The sequence below is a fragment of the Parasteatoda tepidariorum genome, chromosome 3 (assembly GCF_982258835.1).
Source record: "Parasteatoda tepidariorum strain Cologne lab strain chromosome 3, Ptep-v5.0, whole genome shotgun sequence".
NCBI classification, from domain to species: Eukaryota; Metazoa; Arthropoda; class Arachnida; order Araneae; family Theridiidae; genus Parasteatoda; species Parasteatoda tepidariorum.
The window spans coordinates 114,633,853-114,661,107 of record NC_141757.1 but is presented as its reverse complement, the minus strand read 5'-3'; the positions used below and the strand labels follow the sequence as shown (position 1 = coordinate 114,661,107).

The 27,255-nt window shown below is 29.8% G+C and overlaps 1 protein-coding gene across 1 annotated transcript; it reads right to left on the bottom strand.

Moving 5' to 3' along the window:
- Positions 1-4,769: 4,769 nt before the first annotated feature.
- Positions 4,770-18,578, bottom strand: LOC107442984 (uncharacterized). The gene is made up of 3 exons (XM_016056705.4): positions 18,432-18,578; positions 14,416-14,519; positions 4,770-4,979 (listed from the first exon to the last, which is right to left on the bottom strand). The coding sequence occupies exons 1-3, from the start codon at positions 18,519-18,521 to the stop codon at positions 4,883-4,885; spliced, it is 291 nt and encodes a 96-aa protein (XP_015912191.3). The 5' UTR covers positions 18,522-18,578; the 3' UTR covers positions 4,770-4,882.
- Positions 18,579-27,255: the final 8,677 nt, after the last annotated feature.

Below are 27,255 nucleotides of genomic sequence, written 5' to 3'. Positions count from 1 at the left end.
TGAAAAAGCCAAAGAACGTAGACGGGAATACCTTAAGCGTTGCACACAAACGGAAAAACGAAAAGATTCCGTTCGCAAACGCGAGCATGAAGCCCGTACCTCACAAAAGTACCAAAGTGGTTGAGAGAATTGAACCCTACCGAAGAGCGAATGGTGACTCTCCGAACCCCTTTCATGCAAATGCGAGAACTGGGTGTTGATCACCAGTTAGGGATAAAAGGATCCATTGTCAACATACCCAATAACTTGCACATGACCGTAGACTGTCTTCCACGCAATATAAATGATTCATTCACTATTCATGTTAAATTGAAAAAAAGCCTAGCTTTCAAATCATATTTCATGTATGAACTTGGAAATCCGAAACAGTTTACAATCTCCACCAAACACCATTGTACAAATCTGGAAATGATAATATTGATTCAATGTCTATTCAGAGAATTTACACAGAATGTGTCTGAGCTGCATTTAAATACGTCTGCGAAATTGCGTACCGAGCAGTTCAGGATTAACAGTTAAAGATGTCCAAGATGAAAACACAATAAAGTTTCTTTTCTAAAAGAAATTAGACAACAACCATTTTGCCGATGGGTTTTTAAAATGAGTTTCCAAATTTTTAAAAATTATAACTTCTTTGACTTTCCCAAAATTTGAAACTTGAACTTTCGATTCACACACTCATGCCACTCGACAAATATAAAAGGTATTAAGTGATATTGGTAAATGGAACAGATGGTGCTATAAAATAAGTCTGTCCTGAAAAAAATGCTTCCCTGCAATTTGTAAACTAAAATATGGAAGGAATAAAAATAGGAAAAAAGATGACTGATTTGGAAAATATCAACAACAAAATCACTCATCTCTTTTCGACATGTTTTTTTTCTTCCATTTTTACGCTTCGCATATTAATTAGATCTGATGCTTCTGGTTCGAGGGACCGGTGTATATACATTCAAATAAATCAAATTGTCTAGTGGGGGTGGAATAGGAAGAGTAAATGAAATCACACTAAGATTATTTTCTTTTATAACCAGCGTTAAACAGCCGATCCAATTCTGAGTTTACAGCGATCAAAGTACAACTCCGTATATTTTTGTTAATTTTCAACCTAATCCAGAAAACAAAAGAACTTTTTCATCAAACAGTGGGACAAACTAGCCTTTTGAGGGAACTAACCCGCATTTATGTTACATGGAGCGGAAAACCTCTTACGGTTAGCCCGATGGCAAGAGGATTCCATCCCATGATCCGCCTATATATCTCTGAGGATATCTGAAGCCGGGTGTAGAATTCGTATAGACCAGCCAACGTTGGAATTCAAATCTAGTTCGCCTCATTGGGAGGCAAGAGCTCTATCCCCTGAGCCACAGTGAATCATACTTAGATAATAAAAATGCTTTTAGAATGTAGCACAGAAATGTGTGGTTTGTTGGGTTCTTCTTAAGGATATTAGGTATTTTTCTTGCCAAATTTAAAATTAATTTAAAAAACTTCCTCGTCAGATGGCGCTGCTGACTGGAAAACTATAAAACAATATTTTTTGCTTTATGTCAAATCATTCCAGTTAAAAAAAATGCACCGGCTTCTCTAAATTTTGGCGTTAGATTGCATCACATTGGTGTTGTAAATGATTTGTATTATGAAAGAATTGTTTAACTGTTTTTTTTTCTAGTTAGTAGCTCCATCTGTTTACAAACTTTGTAACAAATTTTGCGACTTAGTAGGAATAAATAAACTGGTTTTATGAGAAATTTTATAAGAGAAACACAGCATACAGTATATCTTTATATTCTTATAATTTGTAATTACGAGGGAATGTTTTGACCCAAAATAGGCAACCACACCATTTCCGAGCGTCATATTTGCTGACATAAAATACGCAAATCTCAGTTTAAAGGAAAATCAAACAAGTTTAATTATTTTTTGCAAAAATAATTCTTACAATTACTTCAAATTTTTATTAATTTTAAAACGTTTTATTTTTTCAAGAAAAATGAAAAACTAACTGTTAGTAACCGACTGTTAATAACGTTATATCCAGTTTTCAATTTTAAAAATATTTTAAAATAATGAAAGTTATCATCAAGCGCTATTTTAAAAGTTATTAGAACTGCTAGATTTTATTATAACTCAGCTACGCGCTTTTAATATTTTCAAATATAACGTTAATAAATGATAGATTTACCCCCCAAACTAATGATATATATGAAAGAGCTTTTTTGTCTTAACTGTTGGGGACATATTCTTTAGATTTTTATTTTATTTTATAACCGATGCTAAACAGCTGACCCAATTCTGAGTATACGACTGTCACGTTTAAACTCCATAGCCTTGTAATTTTAAACCCAATCCAGAAAACAAGGGAACTCATGAATCAGGAGGACTTTTTGATGGAACTAACCTGTATTTACGTTACATGGAGAGGAAAGTTCGGTACCTCGGTTAGCCGGACGGCAAAGGAATTCTAACCCATGATCCGTCTACGACTGAGGATAATTTATGTCATCACTGTGGTCAGTGTGAGCCGGGAGCAGAGTTCTAGCCAACGCTGGGTTCTGAACCTATCTTCATCTCATTGGTAAGCGTGTGCTCTATCCCCTGAGCCACCACGACTCACATTTTCCAAATTACAGTTATTCTCCCTATTTCAAACACCATATTTTACCCTTTTCATAGATCGGATTTTTCACCTTTAAAATATAAGGTAGAGGGAGTAGCTGCATTGCAATTTGAAAAATAGGAATCCAGTAGTTTAGTAGAAGTATCTAAATCATTTAAAAACTCTTTTCACACAATTATGAAACTTGTTTATTAGAAAACAATTGCCAGCAAAAAAAAATTTCTTATAACAAATACTTTTAAATTTTATAAGGACTGAAGAATTTTGTATCATAAAATAAAATTTTTTTTACATCTTATTACTGGTTCGCTGCATTAAATGCGAAATCTGATGTTTTAAAAGAATGGATCGAATAGTTTTAGAGAAATGAAACTTTAAACACACATTTTTTTTTTTTTAATGAAACAACTAAAATCTATAAGTATAATATTTAAAAATAAAAAAAAAGCATTAAAATTTACTGCTTTGAATTAGATTTGGTTGAAATAGTTTCGCAAAAAGTTAGTTATGATTTTTTGATTTGCGTAATTAGTTTTAGAAATATGACCAAAACAAGCAAATTTTCTACGTTTGGAAATATTTTTATTTAGTTATTTTTTATAACAGTCGATGAACAGCCGACCTAATTTTCGGGTACTAATGTTCACCTCCGTAGCCATGTCATTTTGAACCCAATCCAGGATCAAGTTTGGGGAGAAATTTGCCTTCGTGGAGGACTTTTTGATGGATCTAACCCGCATTTACGTTACATGGAGAGGAAAACCTTCCACGGTTAGCCTGACGCCAAGGGAACTCTGACCCATGATCCGTCTACCAATGAGGATATTTTACGTCGGCACTGCGGTCGGTGCGAGCCGGGTGCGGAATTTGTATCGACAAGCCATCGCTAGAATTCGAACCCAGTTCACCTTATTGGAAGGTTAGCGCTCTATCCCCCGAGCCACGTTGAACAGCCAACCCAGTTTTGGGTTCTAATGTTCAACTGCGTAGCCTTGTAATTTTAAACCCAATCCAGAAGATAATTCAACTCCTGGATCAAGTATTGGAAGACTTTTTAATGGAACTAACCCGCATTTGCGTTACATGGAGAGGAAAACCACGAAATCCTCCCCCTGGTAGTCTGACGGCAAGGGGAATGATCCGTGTACCACTGAAGATAGTTTACGTCGAGACATTACACTAGAAAATATTACGAGTCCATATTGCGAAATATTTTACCTTCAAGTATTATAAAAAATAATCAGAATCCGCCAAAAAAAAAAGCATAAACATGTTTTGGAAAAGCGTCTTTGTTTTGATTTGGTGACATAAAATATCGTCTGCACTTTAAATTCAGCATGTATCTATCCCTTCAAACACTAAAACTGCATTTTGTCCGAGAAAAGTTTTTTCATTAGAACATAGAATTTTATCTCAAATTCAAAGATCTAATGATAAAATTTTACACAGATTAATATGCATTCGATGAAAATTTTCTCATTAAATATACACTACCCTGCAATTGAAACAGCAACTGTGGTGTTTACGATAGTGTTTACGATAGAGTTAGTGACAACTATTTTCGTTTAATTGTAATTGTTACGAGTAGGTAAAGTAGAAATTTAAAAAACTGATAAAACAAAAGGTATTTTGAAAAAAAAAAATACTGCAACATGTAGCTTTATCATAATGCAAAATACCATAGCTTTATCATAATGCATAAAGCCAAATGTATAAAAATCTTAATTTCGAATTTTTCTATTGCCACTTGCCAATATCAGAAAGCCTGCTTGGTAAAATCAAGTGAAGTTAAGGCAGAGGGTGAGTGGCGCCATCCTTGGTCAAGAATAAGACTTCAGCCACACACAAAACACAACCTGTTTAGAAGACACGGACCCATTCATACATAGATTTTTATTTTGATCTAACCCAGGGAAAGATCAATCTCCAACTTAATACTCGCAGAGGTATAGTTTGCTAACGTGCACCAGTCACTATTTACTACACGGGGAGTCTACGGCCAACGGGAATCGAACTCACGCCCTCTTGGACATGGACCCAACGCCCTACCAACCAGGCTATCCTGGCCTTGATTCTTCTAATGCATGGCAGTACACGTGTTCTTATTTTGTGCACGGTACATCGTGTAGGATTCTAAAAACATGAAAGGTATAATAAAAGCAAACTTTTAATGATGTGATTAATACTGAGAAATGTATAAAATGTCAATATACAAGATAATAAATAACAGTTGTGATGAGAATACAGTTCCGTCCATTCCATTCATTTTATAGATGTTGGAGAACAACGATGAACGAATGCAGCAATGGATATGTCATCACCTGACCGCACGCACTGGCTGTTACTCGGACAGTCACACCTTAAAATAAATGAAGTCACAATAAGTTACATTGATATTTTTTGGAAAAAAATTTGAGATAAATAATGTATCACTTATTGGAGATGATTTAGATTTCAAGAATGTAAAAGTATTTAGAAGATTATTTTTGGACTGAGGTACAGCCTCAGTCCAAAAATATCATCATAACATCAAGTCATTATTATTGAAAATATTGTCTGTACAAATTAATGAACATATTATAGACCCTGTAACAATTAAGTGAACATGCGTGAGAATCTGATCATTGCATCAAAATGCCATTCAGGGTGCTCATTATATTACTTTGCGTACATACTATATATACAGGATGGCAAAATCTCTAATAGATTCTACATAAGAAATTTAAGTATGAATAGTTTTTGACATTATCACCAAATAGTTTTTACTATATTGTATAGTGCATAGTAATGTACCTACAGTATTCAATGATTCATGATTAAATTACTTGATTCAATTATTTAAATCAGCTTATTTTTTTATTAAAAAAAAACATTGGATCAAGCTTAAAAAAAATTATATTGCATAATTTATAAATATGTTTTTAAAGTTATAATTTTTTTAAAGGCCTAATCTCAGTGTTATTGAAGATTTAAATTAAAGAAATAAGGAAAAGTTAATGTATGTTAAAATAGTAGATGTGCTCAAAATAGACAATAAAATAAAAAGTATTAATTAGAGATTAAAGTGATATGGAACTCTTAAATTGTAACTTTTCATAAGCTGTATGCAAAATAAATTTCTATTTAATAAACATAATTCAATTATTCCAATTCAGTTTTATGTGCATTTAAATACAAATACTTATAAAACTTATTAAACAAATGTATTTTGTGTATATAAGTAATTAAATAACTCTAGTCCAGCCAAAAGTAATTTAAAATATTTTTTTTTCTTTTGTTTCCTGATCTAAATTAATTTATTTTTCATTTGATATCTAATTGACAAATTTAGTCTTTGTCTATACAAATTCATGAAAATATTGAGCTTGATTTAAAATAATTTTACTTTTTCAGTCATTAGTTTGTAATAATTAAACAATTTTAGCAATTTAAATTATAAATAATAATTAATTTAATTGTAATATTATTTTTAGTAACGTTAAGGATTATTAATGTATTTTAACAAAGCGTTGATTAGCGTATGTAAAAAAAATCTGATTAAATCAAGATAATCCAATTAAAAAAAATTTCAAAAATTCAACCTTTCTTTTTCTTTTTTTTTTATTTATTTACCTATTTTAGAAAAAAAAATCACGATTTTTACAACCTTGCTAGAACACTACAAAGCTTAAAGGTACTAGTATATTTATTAGTTTATTTATTAGTTAATTTTTTTTACAGGGGAAACCAAAGCTGTTTTTTTAATTAAAAGGGGCATAAAAAAACTAATACAATCTTTGTAGAAAAAAATAGCAAAATAACAAACCATAATAATTCATAATCTATCATATAGCCCCTCTTTTAATATTAAAGCACAAATTATAAGCATTTTCATTATCATGGACAATTTTTCTTATCTACATTCGATAGTTAGAAGATTATTTTATTTAATATTAACTGCAATAAAAAAATATCTCTTCTAATATTCTATACCTGTTCTTAAGCCGAAAACATAAATGAAAGAAAAAAAAACTTTATACTTAATGCTTGGTTTGTTTATATCATAGTTATTCATAAAAGTAGTTTGATAATAAGATAATTAGTTTATGACGTTATCAGCGAACGAAAATAGTTTTAAGCAAATGACGACTTCTAAGAAATTTCATTAAAAAAAAAATTCGTAATAGCTATAGTGTAGTAAATTCTTTCATGTTATCAAAAAAACGGAGGTCGTTGAAACAGAAAAATTGCAACCATATCTAACTTCCGGTGCAATATTTGCTTAAGCTAAATATTTCCAGAGGATATTGACTAATACCGATTATCGTTAGCTATTTTTACACATCAAGACCACACAAAAAAAATATGTATTAAAAGAAAAAATTCTATATATTTCTAAGGAAAATGCTTTAAATGCAAGTATTTTCTGGCACAAATCAGAATGTTGTGAATCTATTTAAATGCGAATTTTTGTTTATTACAATTTTTTTATTAAAAACAATTATTGCAAAAAAAAACGCAATATTTTGGTTTTAAATTTCTATGGGTACAATCATAAAGACTCTGCACAAATCTTATGGAAATTAATTCCCTGTCAAATTGGCAGGAAATTTAATGTGTTGTAGCTCAAAATATTCTAATCATCCAAAAATTCCGAGTTAGTTTCCGAGATACGAAGCCTCAAATCATAAACAGTGGAGTCGTGGTGGCTCAGGGAATAAAGCACTCGTCTCCCAAAAGAGGTGGCCAGGGTTTGAATCCTAGTGATGACTGGTCGATACGAACTCCGCTACCGGCTCCCACCGACCACAGTGCTGACATAAAATATCCTCAGTGGTAGACGGATCATAAGTTAGAGTATCCTTTTTGGTAGGCTAACCGTGGGATGTCTTTCTATCCATGTAACGAGGGTAAGTTCCTTCAAAAAAGTCCTCCAAGAAGGCAAATTTCTCCCAATACTTGATCCAAGAGTTCCCTTGTCTTCTGAATTGGGAACAAATTACAAGGCTACGAACATTGGTAGTCGGACTTAAAAATTGAGTCGACTATTTAATAACGGATATAAAATAGAACTATAAAAAAAACATAAATAGTAATTCCTTGCGCGATATTAGCATTAACCAAGGAAATTGAAGAAAAAAAGTTAATAATGAGGTACTGAAAGTTTAGATTAAGTAATGTGAAAGCTAATAGCATTTTAGAATGCTAAATGAGTAGCATTCCTTTTTCGCATTCACCTAAGCCAGTGGTCGGCAAACTTATTAGCCAAAGAGCCAAATATGAACATTACAACAATTTTTTAAAAAATTGGGAGCCAAATCTGCTTGTTTAGTAAGCTTTTATTACACTAAATAAGTAGTACACTAAATAAACTAAATGTCATACTTAATAAGTATTTATTAATGCGAACAATGTGCTTGCATCTCATGGGAAAGTTTGAGTAAGTCAGGTTTGTATGTTGTTGTTTTTAATTTTAGGCATGATTCCAAGTTCCCATCAATAAGACGACTTCTCAGTTTACTCTTGATAATGTTCATGCTTAAAAAAGATTGTTATCATATATATGTAGAACCGAAAAGGAAAAGAACAGCAAATGCTAGCTTTTTCAGCTGATCGAAAGAGTCAGGAATACTATTCCAAGCGTTGAAAATGATCATGTTTTCCTTCTCCAGGTCATTCAAAGCAGACCACTTGTGTTGTGAACTAACATTTAGAGCCCCATATCTTCTTGTTTTTTAAATCCAGCAATTGTATTTCAGTTTTTTAAGCTTTTTTTTAAAATGAAAATATTATTGCGCCCTCCGTGGATATTTGCGCCAGAGCCGCACATAAGGAGCCAAAGAGCCACATGCGGCTCTGGAGCCGCACTTTGCCGACCACTGACCTAAGCCAATGCTGTGCGCTTGAAGCACCTTTCACCCCATTGCCTACAACTCTTAAATGTGCAACTCCGTATCTCGCAAATTATCCATTTTTAGACAGACATTGTGTCAATGAGAACTCTGGATGTTTTGAACTACAACATGCTAAATTATCAGCCACTTTGACAGAGCGAATTAATTTCTATAAGATTTGTGCAGAAACCTCTTCAAACTAATCTCAATGACCAAAATTCGCGTTTTTACTCAGAGCATTAGTACGAAAAAAATCAGAAACTCCTCCTTCAATTGTATTTCAAGTTTCGATGATATTTCAATTACATTCGAATTAAATTTTTTCCATCTCATAACTGGAAAAGATATTCAAATTTGAAATCTATATTTAAAATTGAAATATTTCAAAAATTACAATTTTATTACATAAAATTATTTGATTTTATTGCATAGTTTCTTTTGTTATGAAAAATTTTCCGGTAATTTTGTGTGAATAAAATTGAATTTATTTTTTAAAACCACCCTATTTTTGCGATAATTTGCATTTTAATAGATTTTTATCTGTTTCTAAAGTCATTTAAGTACATAATTGAAAAAAAGTCTTTCATCATTCATAGAAAAACTATTGGTGCAAATAGTTTTGCCATTCGATAAAAATTTAAAGAAAAATGCTTTATCAAAAATAAAGCTTTACAATCCGCCATTTCCTTTTGTAGTTTCAGAATTTCGCTTTATTCCATTTTTATTTAAAAAACAATTCCCAAAATAAGCTAATTTTTTATACCTCTTTACACGGAAAAAAAATCAGAGAAAATTACCTTACTGCATAGTAATGACATTTCTGGTAACGAAAAAAGCAACATATTTTAGGTTAATAAAACCAACATATATGGTATTTAAACCATTCATTTACTAATTTTTCCATTCATATTAACCGGAAATTCTGGTTTTTAAAATGATAGTTTTTATTATAAGACACGTAGTAAAAAAATGCAAAACTGAAAATTAAATTTAACCGTATAAATGATTTTATATGCCATAATAAAATCACCAAATTTAGCCACATGTACCAAATTTTTTCATCTATTATAAAACCATATTTTATTATTAATTTTACCAAAATCATTACCAAAGAGCTTCCGAAAAAATATTTTTTTTTGGTATTCCCATAGAGCCAGAAACATGGTAAATTTTAACATATATAAATTTGTTCTTTTTTTTCTTCAGAGTAGAGTGATTTAACCTTTTTTTTTTATGATAACAAGAAGGGGATCCGCGATGGCTCAGGGGATACCGCGTTCGCCTTCCAATGAGGTGAACCGGGTTCGAATCCTGGCGATGACTGTTCGATACGAATTCCGCATCAGGCTTACACTGACCACATTGCTGATTTAAAATATCCTCCTCTTACCGTCAGGGTAATCGTGGGAGGTTTTCTTGGTTTTCCTCTCCATGTAACGTAAATGCTGGCTAGTTCCATCAAAAAGTCCTCCTCGAAAGCAAAATTTCTCCCAATATTTGATACAAGAGTTCCCTTGTCTTCTGGATTGGGTTCAAAATTACAAGGCTACGGAGGTGAGCATTAGTAGTCGTAAACCCAAAATGTTGGGTCGACTGTTCAACGACGATTGTAAAATAAAAAATAAAATAACAAGAAGAACAAAAGAAAAGTGTTTTTACAATAGAAGTATTTACATTATAAATTATTTGATTAACATAGGCAGGGATAGCACATCCAGCTCCCATTAACAAAAAAAGTTCCAAACATATTTTATTCGATAAAAAAATTTTCCATCAGATAATCATCTTTTATTTAAAATTATAATATCCATTAGATCTTAAGCATACCTATGCTATGGTCAGATGAATGACACAGCATATAATTACGATTTAAATAATTTGATTCGTATTTGGCCTGAATCCAAAATTGTGGCATCCGACCTTGGATAAAAAAGTAAATATAATGTAAATCGAGTGTGTGTTTTTGAACAAGAAAAACAGAACAGCAATAGAAGATGGAGGTATTTGTGTTTGCGGGCAATGATAATTTATTATAATTTAATATTTACAATAAAATTTCATAATCCAATCAAGCAACTTAATACGCATAGGTAAAAACCAAAAATTATTGATCGTATTTATTTAAGTGAATTAAATACAAAGCTGTTGCTCTAAAATGTATCGCAACAAAATCAAACAGAAAATATTTACGTATTATCTCTACTAGGCGAAATGTAATTGATTAAAAGTAATGAGTTACATGTAATCATGATTACAAGTAATAAGCTATATTACTTTAATTAATAACATTTAGCCAACCTATGTAAAGAATTACCTTTCTTATTAAAATATAACATGAATAATTAGTGGACTGGTGATAAAAAATTTAATGTATCATGTTTGAGGTTTTTGCTTAGTTTTATTTATTTGTTATTTTTGTAACTAAGATTAGTTTTAACAATCTTTTATTGTAAAATGAATTGTAATCGTTACAAGTTTTTTTTCAGTTTTTAACTAAGATTAGTTTTAACAATCTATTGCTGTAGATGAATTTTGAATCAAGATTAATTTAAATAGTGATTCTAATAAATAATTCTGGAGGAAAAAAATATTCAAGAAGTGACTTTATGAGTTGTTTAATTTTAAACTTTTGTTGTTGCAACTTAAACTTTTAACTAACTGTCACTTAATATTTTTTGGTCTTATAACTTAAACTTTTTGTAATTTTAAACTTTTATAAACATAATTAATTTGCATTGCCGTACAAAGTATTCTACTGTAATAAATTGTATTATTGCATGAAATTTTAAAGAGTACTTTTATTTGTTTTATTCGAAACATAAATACAGAATTAATTTCGTGCACTTCTATAAGACAAAATCTTTTAAGTATTTATGTTCAAAAATTTAATGAACAGAAAATAATTCGAACGAATAAATAAGTAAATAAAAATGTTGTCGTCGTTAACCAAAATTTAGAGGTTTTTTTAAACCTATTTTTATTTATTTATAAAGGAATTTGTCCATTCATGAATTCGGTCATTAGCCGATAGGCCGATTCGTTGTTTTATTTATTCCCTAATATGATTCATTGATTCGCCTATTTTTTAATTTACTTATTCATAAAATGGTCAATTAATACTTTCTTCTTTTTCTTTATAATTGCACACTTTCATCGCCCAATCGTTCATTTAATCGGAAAATATTAAATACCTTTTGGTAAATAGAGAAGTCTAAAATCAAATATTAACTATATTTTAAAGAACAAAACTATTTTAGTTCAAGAAATATTGTACTAAACACAAAAAAAAAGTTCAGCACCTTCAGGAACAGTTGAGGGAGAAAAAACTGCCTCCCCAGTCCGAGTTTATACGCACAACAGAATACGTATATATACTAATACGAGAGAACCGTATTGAGACAACACCTCCTAGAAGAAAGAAGGCCTCCGCACGGATCAATTTAGAAACCCGACGCAACGAACATAAACTGCGCTGTGGGGTTAAATAAGAAATATGTCGCACAGTTCGAACTACTAAAGGATCGGATTCGCGTCTATGGTAACCCTTTTTGTTCTAGGTGATGATTGAGACCACGTCCGTGTGGTCATGGATTGCTTGAGTCAGAAATCATTTCATATGAAGAGCTTTGTGAAAAAAAACTAGTAAATGACATTTTTTTTTTTCAAAAAAAAAATTGAGATTTTTTGGGGAAAAGTTCTTATTTTAGTCTTATTTAAACACATACCATTCATTTATAATGTTAAATCTTTCAATTCCGAAGGTACTTCGTGAAAGAAGGAGGTAAGTGACATTATTTGAGTATTCTTTGGGTGGAAAAACAAATAAGTGACTTGATAACAAATAATCAACAAACAACCCTAGAAAAAACCTCGCTTAATACGCGAAACGGAAATTTTGGAACAGCAGCTTTTATACATCGAGGACAAATGTAGATTTTTTTACATATTAATAATAAAAAAGGAAAGAAATGCCTCTTAAATAGCTTCAACGTATAATTTCAGGGAGCAAACCCGTGTTGAAAATAAATAATTTTTTTATGTTAGTAAATTTAATACTGTTAATTAATACTATTACTAACCTAAAATAAATACTGTTACTAGCCGAATACACGTTTTCCGAATGATTTCGGGGAAAAAGAAGCAAGCAAAATCAATAAATCGGTAATAACCAAAATACAAAAATCGATAAATACCAAACAGTGCATAAAAGTGAAAGAGATATACTGACACAATTAATTAAATTACAGAAATTCCAGGTTTTTTAAATTCATTATTATTTGTTGCTCTTCCTGGCGGCTTAATGTTATTAGATGAAACAAATCACATTTATAGTAATTCATCTCATCAAAACAAAGATTAATTGTATTCAGTATCTTTTGGCATAATGTTATAACTCCTGATAGTCAAACATTGCCATAATCTACAATTTTCACCGGTACTTATTCCATTCGATGGGCCGCAAAAATTTATTTCCACAATACTTATATTAGGTATTGTAGTACCTATATTAATATACTTCGAACCAACTAAAAGAGCACTTATCAACATAATATCAGTAATGCCCAATCACAAAAAGGTTTATATTCTTTGGATGATTGTTTTTGAATTGAAAAGCAGTTTGTGCGTAAAATATTAAGCTTTAAATTTGAAATGTTAAACGTTTTCTCATATATTTAGCAAAATTAATAGTCACTTTTTCAGTGACAAATCTGTGACAGATTAAGTCGACATAGGAACGAATCACAGAGATAGGCGGTTAAATTCTTTTGTTTCTTACCTGCAGAGATTGCGTTGATGATGCAAATTATCATCAACGCAATCCATTGTAACCATGAGAGGTTTCCGTTTAAATGTTTTTAAAAAAAGTGGCATTTTTGAATGAAAAAACTAATTTTGAAATGAAAAAAATTGAAAATAATTGTGTTTCAATAGCTTTTTTGTATTAAACTATTAAAAATATTTTTATTCAGTCAGAGACATAATATAACGAAATGACATAACATTTGCACCACACTCAGCGCTATTAAGAAGAATTCTTAATCATTACCGAATTCTCGCCCATTAAAGCGATAAATATCGGTAAATCATCTGCTTTGCGAAAGTTGAGCTGAGGCTGCCTTTGAATCGTTTTTGGACGATTTTCGGACCAAGAAGGGAGGATAAAACTTAATGCCAGTTTCTCCCAAATTGTGGTTGCTAAAGTCTCATTTCGTTAATATAGGATGCTATGTACTGAAACCGTTAAAAATCCTCTTTTATAAAAAGAGTTAGGGCCATATAAATGTACGTCCAAAATGTTATGATGTTTTTACAGCTATCCTAAAACATAAAGATTGAACGAAGTAACAAAAATAAGAAACGTATAAACTTTAAAGCTCATTTACTCAAGTTCGCTAAAATGTCACTTACCTGGTTTTTCCACAAAACTCTTATGATATGCTGACTTGATGATAGGGTGGATAGTGAAGGGAGAATCGCGGGATCACATATGTATGATTATGGTCCTGAAGGGGTTAATTCATGCTTAAAAAATTAAGTATAAATAGTCTAAATTACATCAACACACGCAAAGTAAGACTCCCGAAAACAAACGCACTTAGAAAAATATTAAATAGAATTATAATATTTTACTTCAATATTTTTTTTCGTTTAAAAAAAAAAGATTACTGGAATTAAGAGTAAACGAACAAAAAATTTATCAAGCATCGAATAAATAGCTGAAAAAATAAATACGAGCAAAATAAAAAACAGTAAAAGTTAACACGAGCAGTATAAATATATCATAAGGTCTGAAACATATTTCATATTCAATATACCTAAATGAAACCAAAAATAGGCTGTAAATTTAACGTTTGCTCCTTTAAGTAAATAGCTTTTAAAAATTTATTTTATTACGAACAAAGAGTGAAATAATATACTTACGGGCTTTTCACGAAAGTTTCAACTATTCTAATATATGGTTTATAAATTTCCCAGCCACATGGTGTATCACCCTCACAAATCGGACGATTTTCACCAATATCTCTCTGCAAAATAAAATAATAATTGCGGAAAGATTGTTTTATATCATAAAAATATTAAACATAGTAAAACTTGTATCAAACAAACTATAGGAAGTATCTATTAGTTATATATCGCTAATACCATGCCTTAAATAAGCATTGAGTATTTACCAGCAACGACAAAATCGCGATATTAATCGAGACCAATACAATCGTCAGAGGCGACCTCGTCAAATCTATTGTTACATTTTCTTCAAGAATGATCTTTAATAATAAAATGCAGAGTTTTTCGCTGTCTGTCGCTCTTATAACCTCCAGTACCGTTTATTCTGTCATTCTTAAATTTAGATAGAGGCTGCGAAGGGCAAATTTAACTCCGATCCTAAAATTCGTTCTAAATTAATTCATTCTAAAAAAGTGTAAGTACCGGAGAAAATCTCGTGGTTGTGGTAAATTTTGATTATCATGAGTTGGCCTCGAGCAAACAGCATCATACCAAACGATTCTGAATACACTTAATTTTTATTTTGCTAAATCTAACAGCGTAAAGCCAGCTGTTTGAACAAAATATAATAACAAACTTAAAAAACGGAATTATTTTAGCTTCATTATGTTAGAGCATGTCTTCCAGTTTTGTTCAGGATTTCGTATTGTTGTTTAGTACTGATATATCGATTGTTTACTTTTTTCCACCCAGTACAGAGAACGGATATTCAGCTAGGGAAAGACGTTTCTTAAGAAAGTTTTAACAGTTAACTGTCAGATTTAATCAAGAAATTCATTATTATTAGTGAAGAATATTTAATTTTTGAAAAATTCATAGATGCACTACTTTTTTTATAAATGATTCTTTTTTGGAAAAAGTCAAATCACCCGATCTAATCCCTTTATAATAAGGTAAGACCTAGTGCATATGAAAACTCTATGGGAAATTTAGAATTAAAATTTTGCAGATATTTTAATATTTTAGAAGAAAATTTAAGAATATTATGTACGAAATTCATATGTGAAGTAATTATCTTCTTCACACGATTGATGGCTTCTTCACAGGATTGATCTTTCATGGGCTGAGTTTCAGATCCTCAACTTTTCTCTTTTTTTCCACTCGAAATGACTTTCCCGCAGAATACCGCATCACTGGCTGCGATCAGAAAACAGTGGATAAACACTTTGATCAACCTGCGTAGGGACCGCGGGTATGCGGTGTCGTTCCTCGTTAAACTGTTCTACCGTAAAATGCTCGACATCGCGCGCGCAGGTCGTCGGGCAACCAAAGCAGAGAAGCCATCCCCTCTGCAGAAGATCGGATCATCCTCAGGGATGTTTCCCAGAACGTCGCCAATAGTTCATTGTGCAGCTCTAGTGCAACATAAGTAAAGTACCATCTCTTGATAGCTCTTTTTTTTTTTCTTCTTTATTCTGATATTCTAAATCGGCTTTACATGGTGATCCTAGTACCCGGTCTTAACCCGAGAGGTTAAGCTACGCTATTACTCCAGCTATTACTCCCCACGCTATTACTCCAGCAAATCCTTATTGATTGTTAAAGTATAAACCATACGCCTAGTACGAGATAACAAGACTAATGGTTTAAAAAATATATGGTTTTATGAACAGAAAAGTAAGGCTGACCTTTAATAAAAAGTACGTCTGACCAAGGTTTTATATACAAAATTTACGTATCTAACATTGCTATCTAGATCTAGACAAAATATTATTTTTTATGCATGCTTTTGCGTTGAGTCAAAAGACACCATACACGAGTCAATAGTTGGAAATTAAAAAAGTTTTTTTAGTATTAATTTTGACGTGTGCTAATTTATACTAGTCTCACTACTAACTAGTGACTATCTAGACAAGAAAAATAGTTTGCATGTTTTGGAACTGAAAAATACACAAAAATACAAAACAAATTGTTTTGGATGCTTGGCAAAGTCCTCGAAAGTTCATGCTCTCCAGAATTTTATGCTATAATTACCAAAATTACTTTTTTTTCTTCAATATTATCTTAAATTTACTAATCAATAAAATAAAATAATAAATGGTAAAAAAACAGCCCCACAAATTTAAATTAAACTTAAAGTGCACATTGCCAAACGGTATCTTGCTTTTTTTTCTTTCTCAGAAAAAGCATTTAAATAAAAATTATAGATTTCCAAGTAAAAAATATAAAAACAGATTTAAATTATCTATCATGAAACAAAAAAGGAAAAATTTATTAAGGGTACTAAAATGAAGTTATAGACTATTATATTTAAACATGCATTTAAATAGGGTTTTCTAAAAATAATTCGCCTATTTTTCCATTGTATTTATTAACATATCATATAGAAATATTTTTTAATAAAGTAGAAACTAAATGAAAATTTTTGCGAAAATGTGTTTTTTTAATAAATACCAAATTAGAAAAAATATCATTTATTAAAATGAAGGACAAAAATAATTACATAATTTTCCTGACACTAAAAAAATTTAGAAAAAATTTCATTTAGAAAAATATTTTTTTCTGAAATTAAATATCTTACTGAGTTTTTTAAAAAATTAAAAAAATTTCTTAACTTTTTCAGGGTAATTCAGATTACATTCAGTACTTTAAACAGCGTAAAAACAAAAAGTCTCAGAATTTAAATTTTGCAAAATTTGTCTTGTAAAACATAAAAAGATAGACTGAAAAAGTTAACGCAAAGAGAAAAAAACAATCTTAATTCAGATATCAAAATAACTGAGCTAACTAAATGCCTGAACAGTTGTAAACTATTACAGCAAAAAATTTCTTACAAAATACTGAACTATATTATTAAAAAAATTTTGAATATTTATTTATAATTTAAAAAATCAATTTTAATGCTCTTAAGACTTTCATCGTACTATCTTTTATGAAATAAATATTACTTGAAAATATTATAATTAATTGATTAAAAAATTTCAATGTAATTAAGTTTCATTAACAAATAATAAAAATATATTATAATTCAGTTCAGCGGTTAAAATCATTATTAAAAATTTTTAAGAAATATTGCTTGAAAATTTCAACACAAAGTGTACTATTAATTTTAGTTACAACTAGCGTTAATTTTAATAATTGCAAATAGTATATTTTGCTTTAAAAACAACTGATTATTGAATCCAAATACTATATACTGAAATCTAACACAAATGAAACTATAAAATAAAATTGCGGGAAAAAAATAATGAAAAGAAATAGATATGAAATTATAAAATAACTCATTCAAACAAAAATATTATTCTATTATATATTATGCTATAAAAATATTATTGTTATATTATTGCCTGTTCTAACTGTCACATTTTTCTGAAAAATTCTGTGAAAATAAATATAACTTACAAAAGCTTTCCTACTGATGAATATATATTCTTCTTTATTCTCCTTTACAAATTGTTCGAAAATTCATTTTGACTAGTACAATGGTAAACTTAAAAGACAAAGAAAAAGGGAAGGAAAAAAATAATTACATTCTCGAGTTCGAGTTAGTTCTATAGAAAGAACATAAAAAAGATGCTTAAATATCATATTAAAGAATTTCTTTATTCAATTTTATTTTAATACTATAAAAATAAAACACTTTAAATTTTAAGCTGTATGGAAAAAAAAGATCCACTCAGTTGTACTTAAATTTATTTTGAATAAAATAATAATGCAATAATAAATAATAATACAATGAAAGAACAAAAAATTATAAAAGTCTTAGTTTCAAAGAAAAAACATAAGCAAGTAATTTATAAGATTAAAATTTTTCTCTTATTCATATTGATTTTAATCCTATAAAAATAAAACTATAAAATAGTCAAATAAAAAAACAGCAACACATTTTATTCTTTGAAGTTAGTGTAAATAAGAAAAACAATTTTTTGCAAAGAATATAGATACATAGAACAATTGGATAAAAGTAATCGTTGTTGTTTTTATATATTTACCTTGATGTATCGAGCCTCCAAACAGGAGAAAAGAAATAAACAGATAAACGTAAACCTTAACAACATTTTCACTTTCATTTGAATCAACATCTTAAGGATCCATTGAAGAGTTACTTGCTTTTATAAACATGACAATCACTACGTAACTATGACTGCACCCACAAACAAGAAATTTGGTGGGTTGCCAAAAAGAATTCTTCAGCTATTTCTATGATGAAAAAATTAAGCCAAATGATAAAATCTCCGCTAGTGATTTTGTTCGTATTTAAAAAAAAAAATTGTTGGTTTAAATTATTTATTATCGCTGTTTTCTTTATCTTTTGCAAGGGAACAAAAAAAATCTTTTAAAAATTTCGGGTCATTTTATATATTTATTTATTTTTAAATTTATTTATTTATTTTTAAATTTATTTCGTTTCTTTTCTAGATATTTTAAATTATGAAAATAAACATACATCGCATTTCTTATGGTAAGGTAAAACAAATCAAAATTATCCTTATTTTACGAATAAAACGAATCAGCTCACTTAGTTTATTAGAATAAACAAATGAAAACACTAATTCAAATAAAATTCAAAATAGACTAATCAATTCTATTCAAATATTCGAATTAAAGGATTTAAATCAACTCATAAGAATCCATTGAATAGAATTTATTTATTAAAGTTAACAGATTTACAGCTGTAGTCATGTAAATTTATTAATTTGAATAAATCTGAATTCTGACAAATCTCAGAAATGTGAATCTGTTCAAAAACTATAATAAATTGTATCACTGATTCAAACTAACATATTCGTAACTTTTATGAAACGATTATGTCGATAGCTATAATAACTGCTTTTAACGATCGTTTTCTTTGATAGTTCTAACTATGATACTACTTTTTGTAATGTATAACATACAGTGTAAATATATATTTTGTATTATGTAAATATGTATCGAGTAAATATTGTAGCGATCTTTGCTCCTATTGACCCCTATTTACTTAATGTATTTTGACCTATTTACCTATTGACCTTAACCTATTTACTTAACATATCTTGGAAAGTGTAGGATTATCTTTGAATAGCTTATTTTATAATGGATTATCTTATAATGTATTATCTTGTAATGTATTATCTTATAATGAAAATAAAAAATATATATAGACAAGCAAAAGCTCACTATGAGTAATAATATAGATCGATAAATAATATAAATAGACTGCTAGTATTCATAGACTAGTAATATTCATAGACTAATAATTTTGACAAACAAAAGCTCACCATGAGAGATAATATAGATAGATAAGTAATATAGATAGACTACTAATCTATATTACTATATACTAATCTATATTACTCATTACTTAGTAATATTCATAGACTAATAATATTCAGACTAATATTATTCATAGACTAATGTTATTCATAGACTAATAATATACATAGACAGCTCACCGTGAATGATAATACTGATAAACTAAAATTTTATTGATAGTTAGTTCACCATGAGTGATAATATTGATTGACCAATAATATAGATAGACTAATAATACAGATAGACAGCTTACCATGAGTGATGATAACGATAGACTAATATATGTAGACTAATAGGAACATGTTTCCTACTTTATTGTCTCAATAACTTTATAGACGAGCTCGCATAAAATAACAGTTTTGCTTCTCTAGTAAAAGCAGTTGAAAACAGTCCTGGTATCCTTTATGTTGGATAGCTAAATCACTGATTCAAATCAATTTTAAAATAAATCTACGAATTTTATTTTTATACAGAACTTATTAATTCAAATCACAATTTCAATTCGCTGGTCGAAACATTATAATTATTAAAATACAGCAGTGATTTGCAAAAGATCTTCGTCGAAATTCAAATAATCATTTTCAAACCCAAATAATTTACTTATATATTTCCAAAAACTAAATTGCCTCTTTTTGAAAACAGTTGAACAGGCATCCTGGTTCTTTTATGATGGATAACTGAATCATTGATTCATATCAATTTCAAAATAATTCTACGAATTTAATTTTAACCAGAACTAATCAATTCATATCACAATTTAAATTTACTCATTAAAATGAAGATTAGAAATATTAGAATACATTGGAATTGAAAAAGATCTCAGTCGAAATTCAAATAAATATTTTCTACACCAAATTATTTGCTTATATATTTGCAAAAACTAAATCGAATTTGGAATTTAAAATGAATTTTAAAAAAATATAAAAATACTTCTTAGAAACAAATATTTATCAGATGAACAGCTGTTAAATTTTGTTTAGAAGCAAAATTTTGTGTTACTAATACCAGTGACCATTCTAAGGTTCGTTATGCTGAAAATGGGGCAAAGATCTCCATTTCAAATGAATGCAGGTGCAAATTTATTCACACATTCCAAGAATTCTCACGTGCTACATGTTTTAGATAGAAATTAATATATTTTAAGCAAATATAATGCTTTTATAGTATATTTTTAATTATTTGAAATTAGTAATGATAAATAATGTGATGTGATTCATTTTATCTAATTTCTTTGATGAGGGGAAAAAATACTCTTTTAACCATAATTTTTTTAAAGATTAAAAAGTAATTGACAATAGCTATTAAAATTTCAATTATTGATGTTTTTATTTTTAATGATATTTTTTTGCGCAGCTTGTTTGAAAAGCTTCATTCTAATAATTTGATCCCGAATAAAAGGCACTTTTCTCCGTTATTTTTTCCTTCTTTTTTTCCTTATTTAAAGCAAAAATTAGTTTTTCTCCATTTTTCACTACTAATTAAGAATACGTTTATTTCATGTTTTAAGACAAATTAATGAATAAGAAAATCCATTGTTGTCTGTAATAATTATATAACTAATAAAAAAGGCATCATTTATTTCAATTAATTAATATCAGTATGTCTAAAACTTGCTATTTCAAAAAACATTACATATCATACAAAATAGATAACATATAATAATGGCAAAACCACTCTACCATCACCAATTTAAAGATAGCTTGTTTTCTGAACTACTTCTTCACAATAAAGTGCGATGGCTTTTCAGAGGTAACTTATTGCAATGTTTTGCTATGTGCTTGAGTGAAATAAAACATTCCTCAATGAAAAAAGCATTGATCATCCGAATTGGAGGAAGACAAATAGCTTTTTTTTTTTTTTTCTTTCCTCCAAGCCCTGGGCATGTACCTAGGTTATGAAAAACCCTTAACCATATAGCCCAAGACTTGGCCACTAATCCAGCTCCACTCCAGCCTATATAACATGATATTTAAATTATTTTTTTATTTATTTTTTTTTTTACTGAAAGTGTGGAATTTAAAAAGAAATAAGACTAACAAAAAAAATATACATGTGAAATGGGAAATTATTGAAAAGAAATGAATCAAATAAATTAATAAGAAAGAAAGAAAAAAATAGCGTTAAAAACAAAACTAATAGAGATGAAAGTATTACTAGATATAGAGAAATCTTAATAAACAAAAATATATATGTTTTTTTAGTAGGGATATGTATAGACTTGATTGGATTGACGTAGCTCTTTTAGTTCGTGCAAGTAAGTTGGGCAGGAAGGTGAGGAGGCTCTGTGATTACAGTCCAGATTTAAATTGGAGTCTTGGTTGGATGAGTGACAGTTTATGCAGAATTCTTCTTTTTCTGTGCAATTTTCGATACTATGAAAGACAAATAGCTGCAATAATTCAACTTCATGGTAAATACCACAATGAAACTAAATAAACTAAACCTGAAACTGCAAGCAAAGGACAACCCACTCTACGCTTTGCTTGAAGAAGTTGTTTATTTCGTAAACAAATTACATATTTTTGTTGAAAGTATGGAGAGCGGTAAATTACTTCAGTTTAAAAATCTGAAGCAATATCGTGATGAGACGAATGCAACTATTGACATGAATTACTTCAGCATAGCTTGAAAAAATATGAAGAATGTATTCTCCGAGAGATTTAAGGAATTCAAAACAAACAAAAGTATTCTCGCTTTCATAGTAAATCCTCTCAACACAAATACAGAGGAGATTAACATTGAGACGTTTGGAAATTAAAGCTATGCTGAAGCTGAATCACTTCAAATGCAATTGCTGAATATGAAAACCAAAGATTTGTGGGGTGGAAAGTTCACAGAACTCAAGAGCAAGTTGGAGGTCCAAAAATGTATGCACATCGCGCAACGTAACTGGACAGCTCTAAAAGAAATTCTGCAAGTTGATGCCCTCATATTCGGCATATACGAGGGTTGCTATTTATATTTCTGGCCTTGGCAACAGTAAGTGTTGCTAGGCAACCGCAGACGATTTTAATCGAAAGTTTGATATTTTTAAACATAAATTCAGCAGACAATTTACCATTATAGCTTCATTTGTGTTGTTGACAGTAAATTGAAAATTTCTTCTCTTTCAAAAAATGGAATTGAATCGTGAACATTTTCGTACCATTATTTTTCATAACTTTCAACGTGGATTGTCAAGACAAGAGTGCTTCGATGAACTTAATTCTTTATTCAGCGATAAAGCGCCATCCTACAGCACTGTAAAAAATTGGTATAACGAATTTAATCGTGGTCGATGTTCGATCCAGGACGAATCCCGTGCAGGTCGTCCAAAATCCGTTGTTGTGCCAGAAAAGATCGATGCTGTGCGTGAACTGATAAAGCAAGATCGTCATGTGACATACCGTGAGATAGAGGCGTCTTTGGACATTAGTATGACTAGCATCAATAAAATATTGCATGAACATTTAAGCGTAAAAAAAATTTGTTCGCGTTGGATCCCGCATAATCTGACAAACGCTCAAAAAAGGCTCGTGTCGATTGGTGCAAGGAAATGTTGGAAAAATACGTTCAAGGTACATCAAAGGCTGTGTAAAACATCTACACAGGTGACGAATCATGGATCTATGCATATGAGCCGGAAACAAAACAGCAATCAACTGTATGTGGGTCTTCCAAGACGAGGCAAAACCAACAAAAGTTGTTCGAGGAAGAAGCACATCGAAACAAATGATTACCTGTTTCTTCGGCATTAACGGTCATGTGGCAATAGTGGCGTTAGAGCAACGCAGGACGGTCAATTCTGAATGATATACGACCATTTGTTTGCCAGAAGTCATCGGAGAAATTCGAAAAAAACAGAAGAACAGGAGAATCATTCTTCATCATGACAATGCGAGCTCTCACACATCGACTCAAACAAAGGCATTTCTGACGGAGCGAAAGATCGAACTGATGAGTCATCCGCAGTATAGCCCTGATTTGACACCCAATGACTTCTTCTTATTCCCACACATCAAAAATAAATTACGTGGACAACGATTTTCGACCCCCGAAGAAGCGGTTGATGCATTCAAAACGCATGTTTTGGAGTTACCTCAATCGGACTGGAAAAAGTGCTTTGAAAATTGGCTCAAACGCATGCAAAAGTGTATTGATCATCGTGGAGAATATTTTGAAAAACAATAAAACCAATTTCGATCCTACATATTTGTTTTTTCATTATTAGGCCAGAAATGTAAATAGCAACCCTCGTATAAGGTAATATTCGGCAGAATAGTGTTCCAAAATACTACAGTGAGGTGAAGAAGTTGCAGAGTGCTGATGATTTTTGGGTCGACCTATTTGTGTGAGCAAGCGTTCTGTTGCATGAATATAATAAAAAGTAAAGTTAAAAGTCAACTAACAAATAAAAATCTAGAGTTGTGCTGTTTTAAATTTAAAACAACAAGTTATTACACAGATTTAAACTTTCAAAAGGCATGCAAAGCCATTAACGTAACTATCTATATTTTTGTTTTTATTTGAATAAATATTATTCCGTATTTAAAGATGTTTATTTTAAATCAAAAATCAAATATACGTAAAAACGAATACTATAATATTAAATCGAAAATTTTTAGTGGCTCTTTAAAAACTAGGAAAGTTTATATATTGTAACTTTTGGTTCTTCCATTTCAATAGATTGCCGACCCCTGGGCTAGGGGGGTATTCTTAACTGTGACTTGTGAGAGGGGGTATTTTCATCTGAAATATTACTTAAACTCTTTAAATATTTCAAAGTATTAACAGCGTTTTTTTTTAAATATTTTTAAAATAGAATTGATAAAGTTTGTTTGATTAAAAAACTTATTTTAAACGATTTCGAATATACAATGATGAAGAATTTTCATTAAGATTCTTTTTATTAAGCGGTTTAAACTCTTATGATTATATGTTTTATATTTTTAAAAAATAATAATAATTTTTTTATATTCATCTTAGATAATATTTTGTAATTTCCAACCTTTTTTTTTAAACAATTTCAAAATATTTATGCATGCAAAAAACACATGCAGGGGGCGGACAAAATAATGGAAACACTTCTATACTAATACATTTTTTCATATTTCTCAAGAAATACTTAAGGAATCATTTTATAACTTCAGAAGTCCGAAGATCATGCGATTTCTCATACTTATCAATGAAGTTTAAAGCTTCTAGAGGTCTGAGGGGCCGACAATAAATTACAAACGGAAAATACACTTGAACACTCTACGCCAAAAAAATCTAGCTAGAAATTTGTAACTCGTAGCAAATATTTTGGTTATTATATGCAAATAATTGCCCAAAATTTCGTAAGTCTAGCTCAGATATTTATGTAGATATGGACATTTTTATTTTTAAAAAACTAACTTTTTTGCCTTCCTTTTTTGTTATAATTTTAAAAATATTAAATAAAATTAAACAAAGTTTTAGAACAATTAAAAATTAATCACAAAATTACTGCTTCGAAATTTTAAAAAAAATTCGTTTTAAATTGAGCAAGATATGAGTAATTAAAATAGTTATTTTATACAGCGCATGCGCAGTAAAAATTTGAATTTTTTTTTTCTTTTTTTTTTGTAGAAAATCGTTTTTAGCAACTAATAAAGGAAAGTCTGATTTAAATATTTTAAAAATTTAATAAGTTTCGAGCAATTTTCTAAGTAGTTTTTGTGCTTTTTTTAAATAAACTCAAAATGATAAGGAGTTTTCCAAAATTTCATTTTGTACCATTAAATAAGATTTATTGAAAATGACAACGGCATGGGGATCATACCCCATAAAAATATATTTTCTTTCGCCTGTTTTCTTTCGATATACAATCATACTTCCGTGTATGAACGTTTATTGTTAGGCATTATCATTTCTTAATTTTTGTCTTATGATATAAAACAATATTTGTAGAAAACCAGTTGTCTTTTTGAGTTTTTCATATGAAGTACTAAAACTGCTTAGAAAGTTGTTTAAAACTTTTTAAATTTTTAAGATTTTCGACCGGACTTCTTTTATTAGTTGCCAAAATTGATTCTCTGCAAAATTAAGAAGGAAAAAAAATTTTTCACATTTTTTTCTGCGCATGTACAGTATAAAAAAACTACTTTAATTACTCATATCTTGCGCAATTTTAAACGATTTTTTCTTAAATTTTAAAACGATGATTTTCTATCTGACTTCAAACTGCTCTACAAATTCTATTTCATTTCATTGAATATTTTTCAAAGCTATAGCAAAAAACGGCAAGACAAAGAAAATAAAATAGTTTTTCATAAAAACGTCTATATCTCCATAAATATTCAAGCTAGCGTAACGAAATTTTGTGCACTTATTGCAATACAGTAACCCAAATAATTGCTACAAGTTACAAATTTATTGCTACTTTTGGGGGGAAAGAGTGTTCAAAAACACTATTTTCCATTTGTAATTTATTGTAGGTTCCTTTAAACCTCTAACAGCTTTAAACTTCATCGATAATTATGAGAAATCGCATGATCTAAGCACTTCAGAAGTTATAAAATTATTCCTTATGAATTTCTTGACAAATATGAAAAAACGTATTGTTGTAGAAGTGTTTCCATTATTTTGTCCATCTAACCAGATCAGGAAACATTAGTCTGTATCAAGAGCTGTAATGAGATAATATAATTGAAATTACCTTGTAAAAATTTATAATTAATCAAATATTAGCAATTTGTTTTTATCAGTAATAAAGAAAAAAATATGATTTTTATTTAAAAATTTTATCTTCCTAACTCTTTGATTTCTCTCCACTCACTATTAAACGGAGAACATCTGCTTTGTGATTGGTCAGACATAGTTCTATCGAACTTAGTTCTATCTAACTCAGCCTTCCAAGTTAAGTTATTGTGCCGTCACATTTTTGTGGACATCGTGTGGACATTTTTTCGAAAAAAAATCGAGCAGAAACCACTAGTTCGATCGAATTTTGTTTCAGTTGCATAAGGGTCGTACCATAAAATCGATTTCTACCGTAAAATACAGGGTGTTTATAAAGTCCCGGACCCATTTTGATGTTTAATAACTCATAAAATAATAAAGATAGATTAAAATTAATAACATGAATGGTTAGATAGACTCAAAAAGTTTCATGACCCTTGTCAATGAACTTCCACGTGTGCCCCCTTCTTTTTTAGAGGTTTACAACAGATATGGTAGAAGATTATGCTGATTTTCTGAAGTGCATAATGTTCTCCGACGAAACATCCTTTCATGTTTCTGGCATTGTTAATCGCAATAATGTGCGCATATGGGGATCTGAAAACCCCCATGAGACACAAAGGGATTCCCCAAAGGTTAATGTGTGGTGTGGACTAATGCACGATCGAGTCATTGGGCCTTTCTTTCTTACAGAAAAGACGGTCTCATCAGTCGCATACTTAAACATGTTGGAAAACTTCGTATTTCCACAACTAGAAGAGCCTCAGCCACATGTCTTTTTGCAACAAGATGGTGCACCACCTCATTGGGATATCATCGTTCATGGTTCTTTGAAGGATCCAG

Bases quoted from the DNA above. Each gene is read 5' to 3' on its own strand.
- LOC107442984 (XM_016056705.4), bottom strand. From the start codon at position 18,521: ATGTTGATTCAAATGAAAGTGAAAATGTTGTTAAGGTTTACGTTTATC. The intron at 14,520-18,431 runs GTAAATATATAA...TTTATTTTGCAG, and splicing joins TGGAGGCTCGATACATCAAG to AGAGATATTGGTGAAAATCG. The intron at 4,980-14,415 runs GTAAGTATATTA...ATTTATTTTAAG, and splicing joins GAAACTTTCGTGAAAAGCCC to GTGTGACTGTCCGAGTAACA.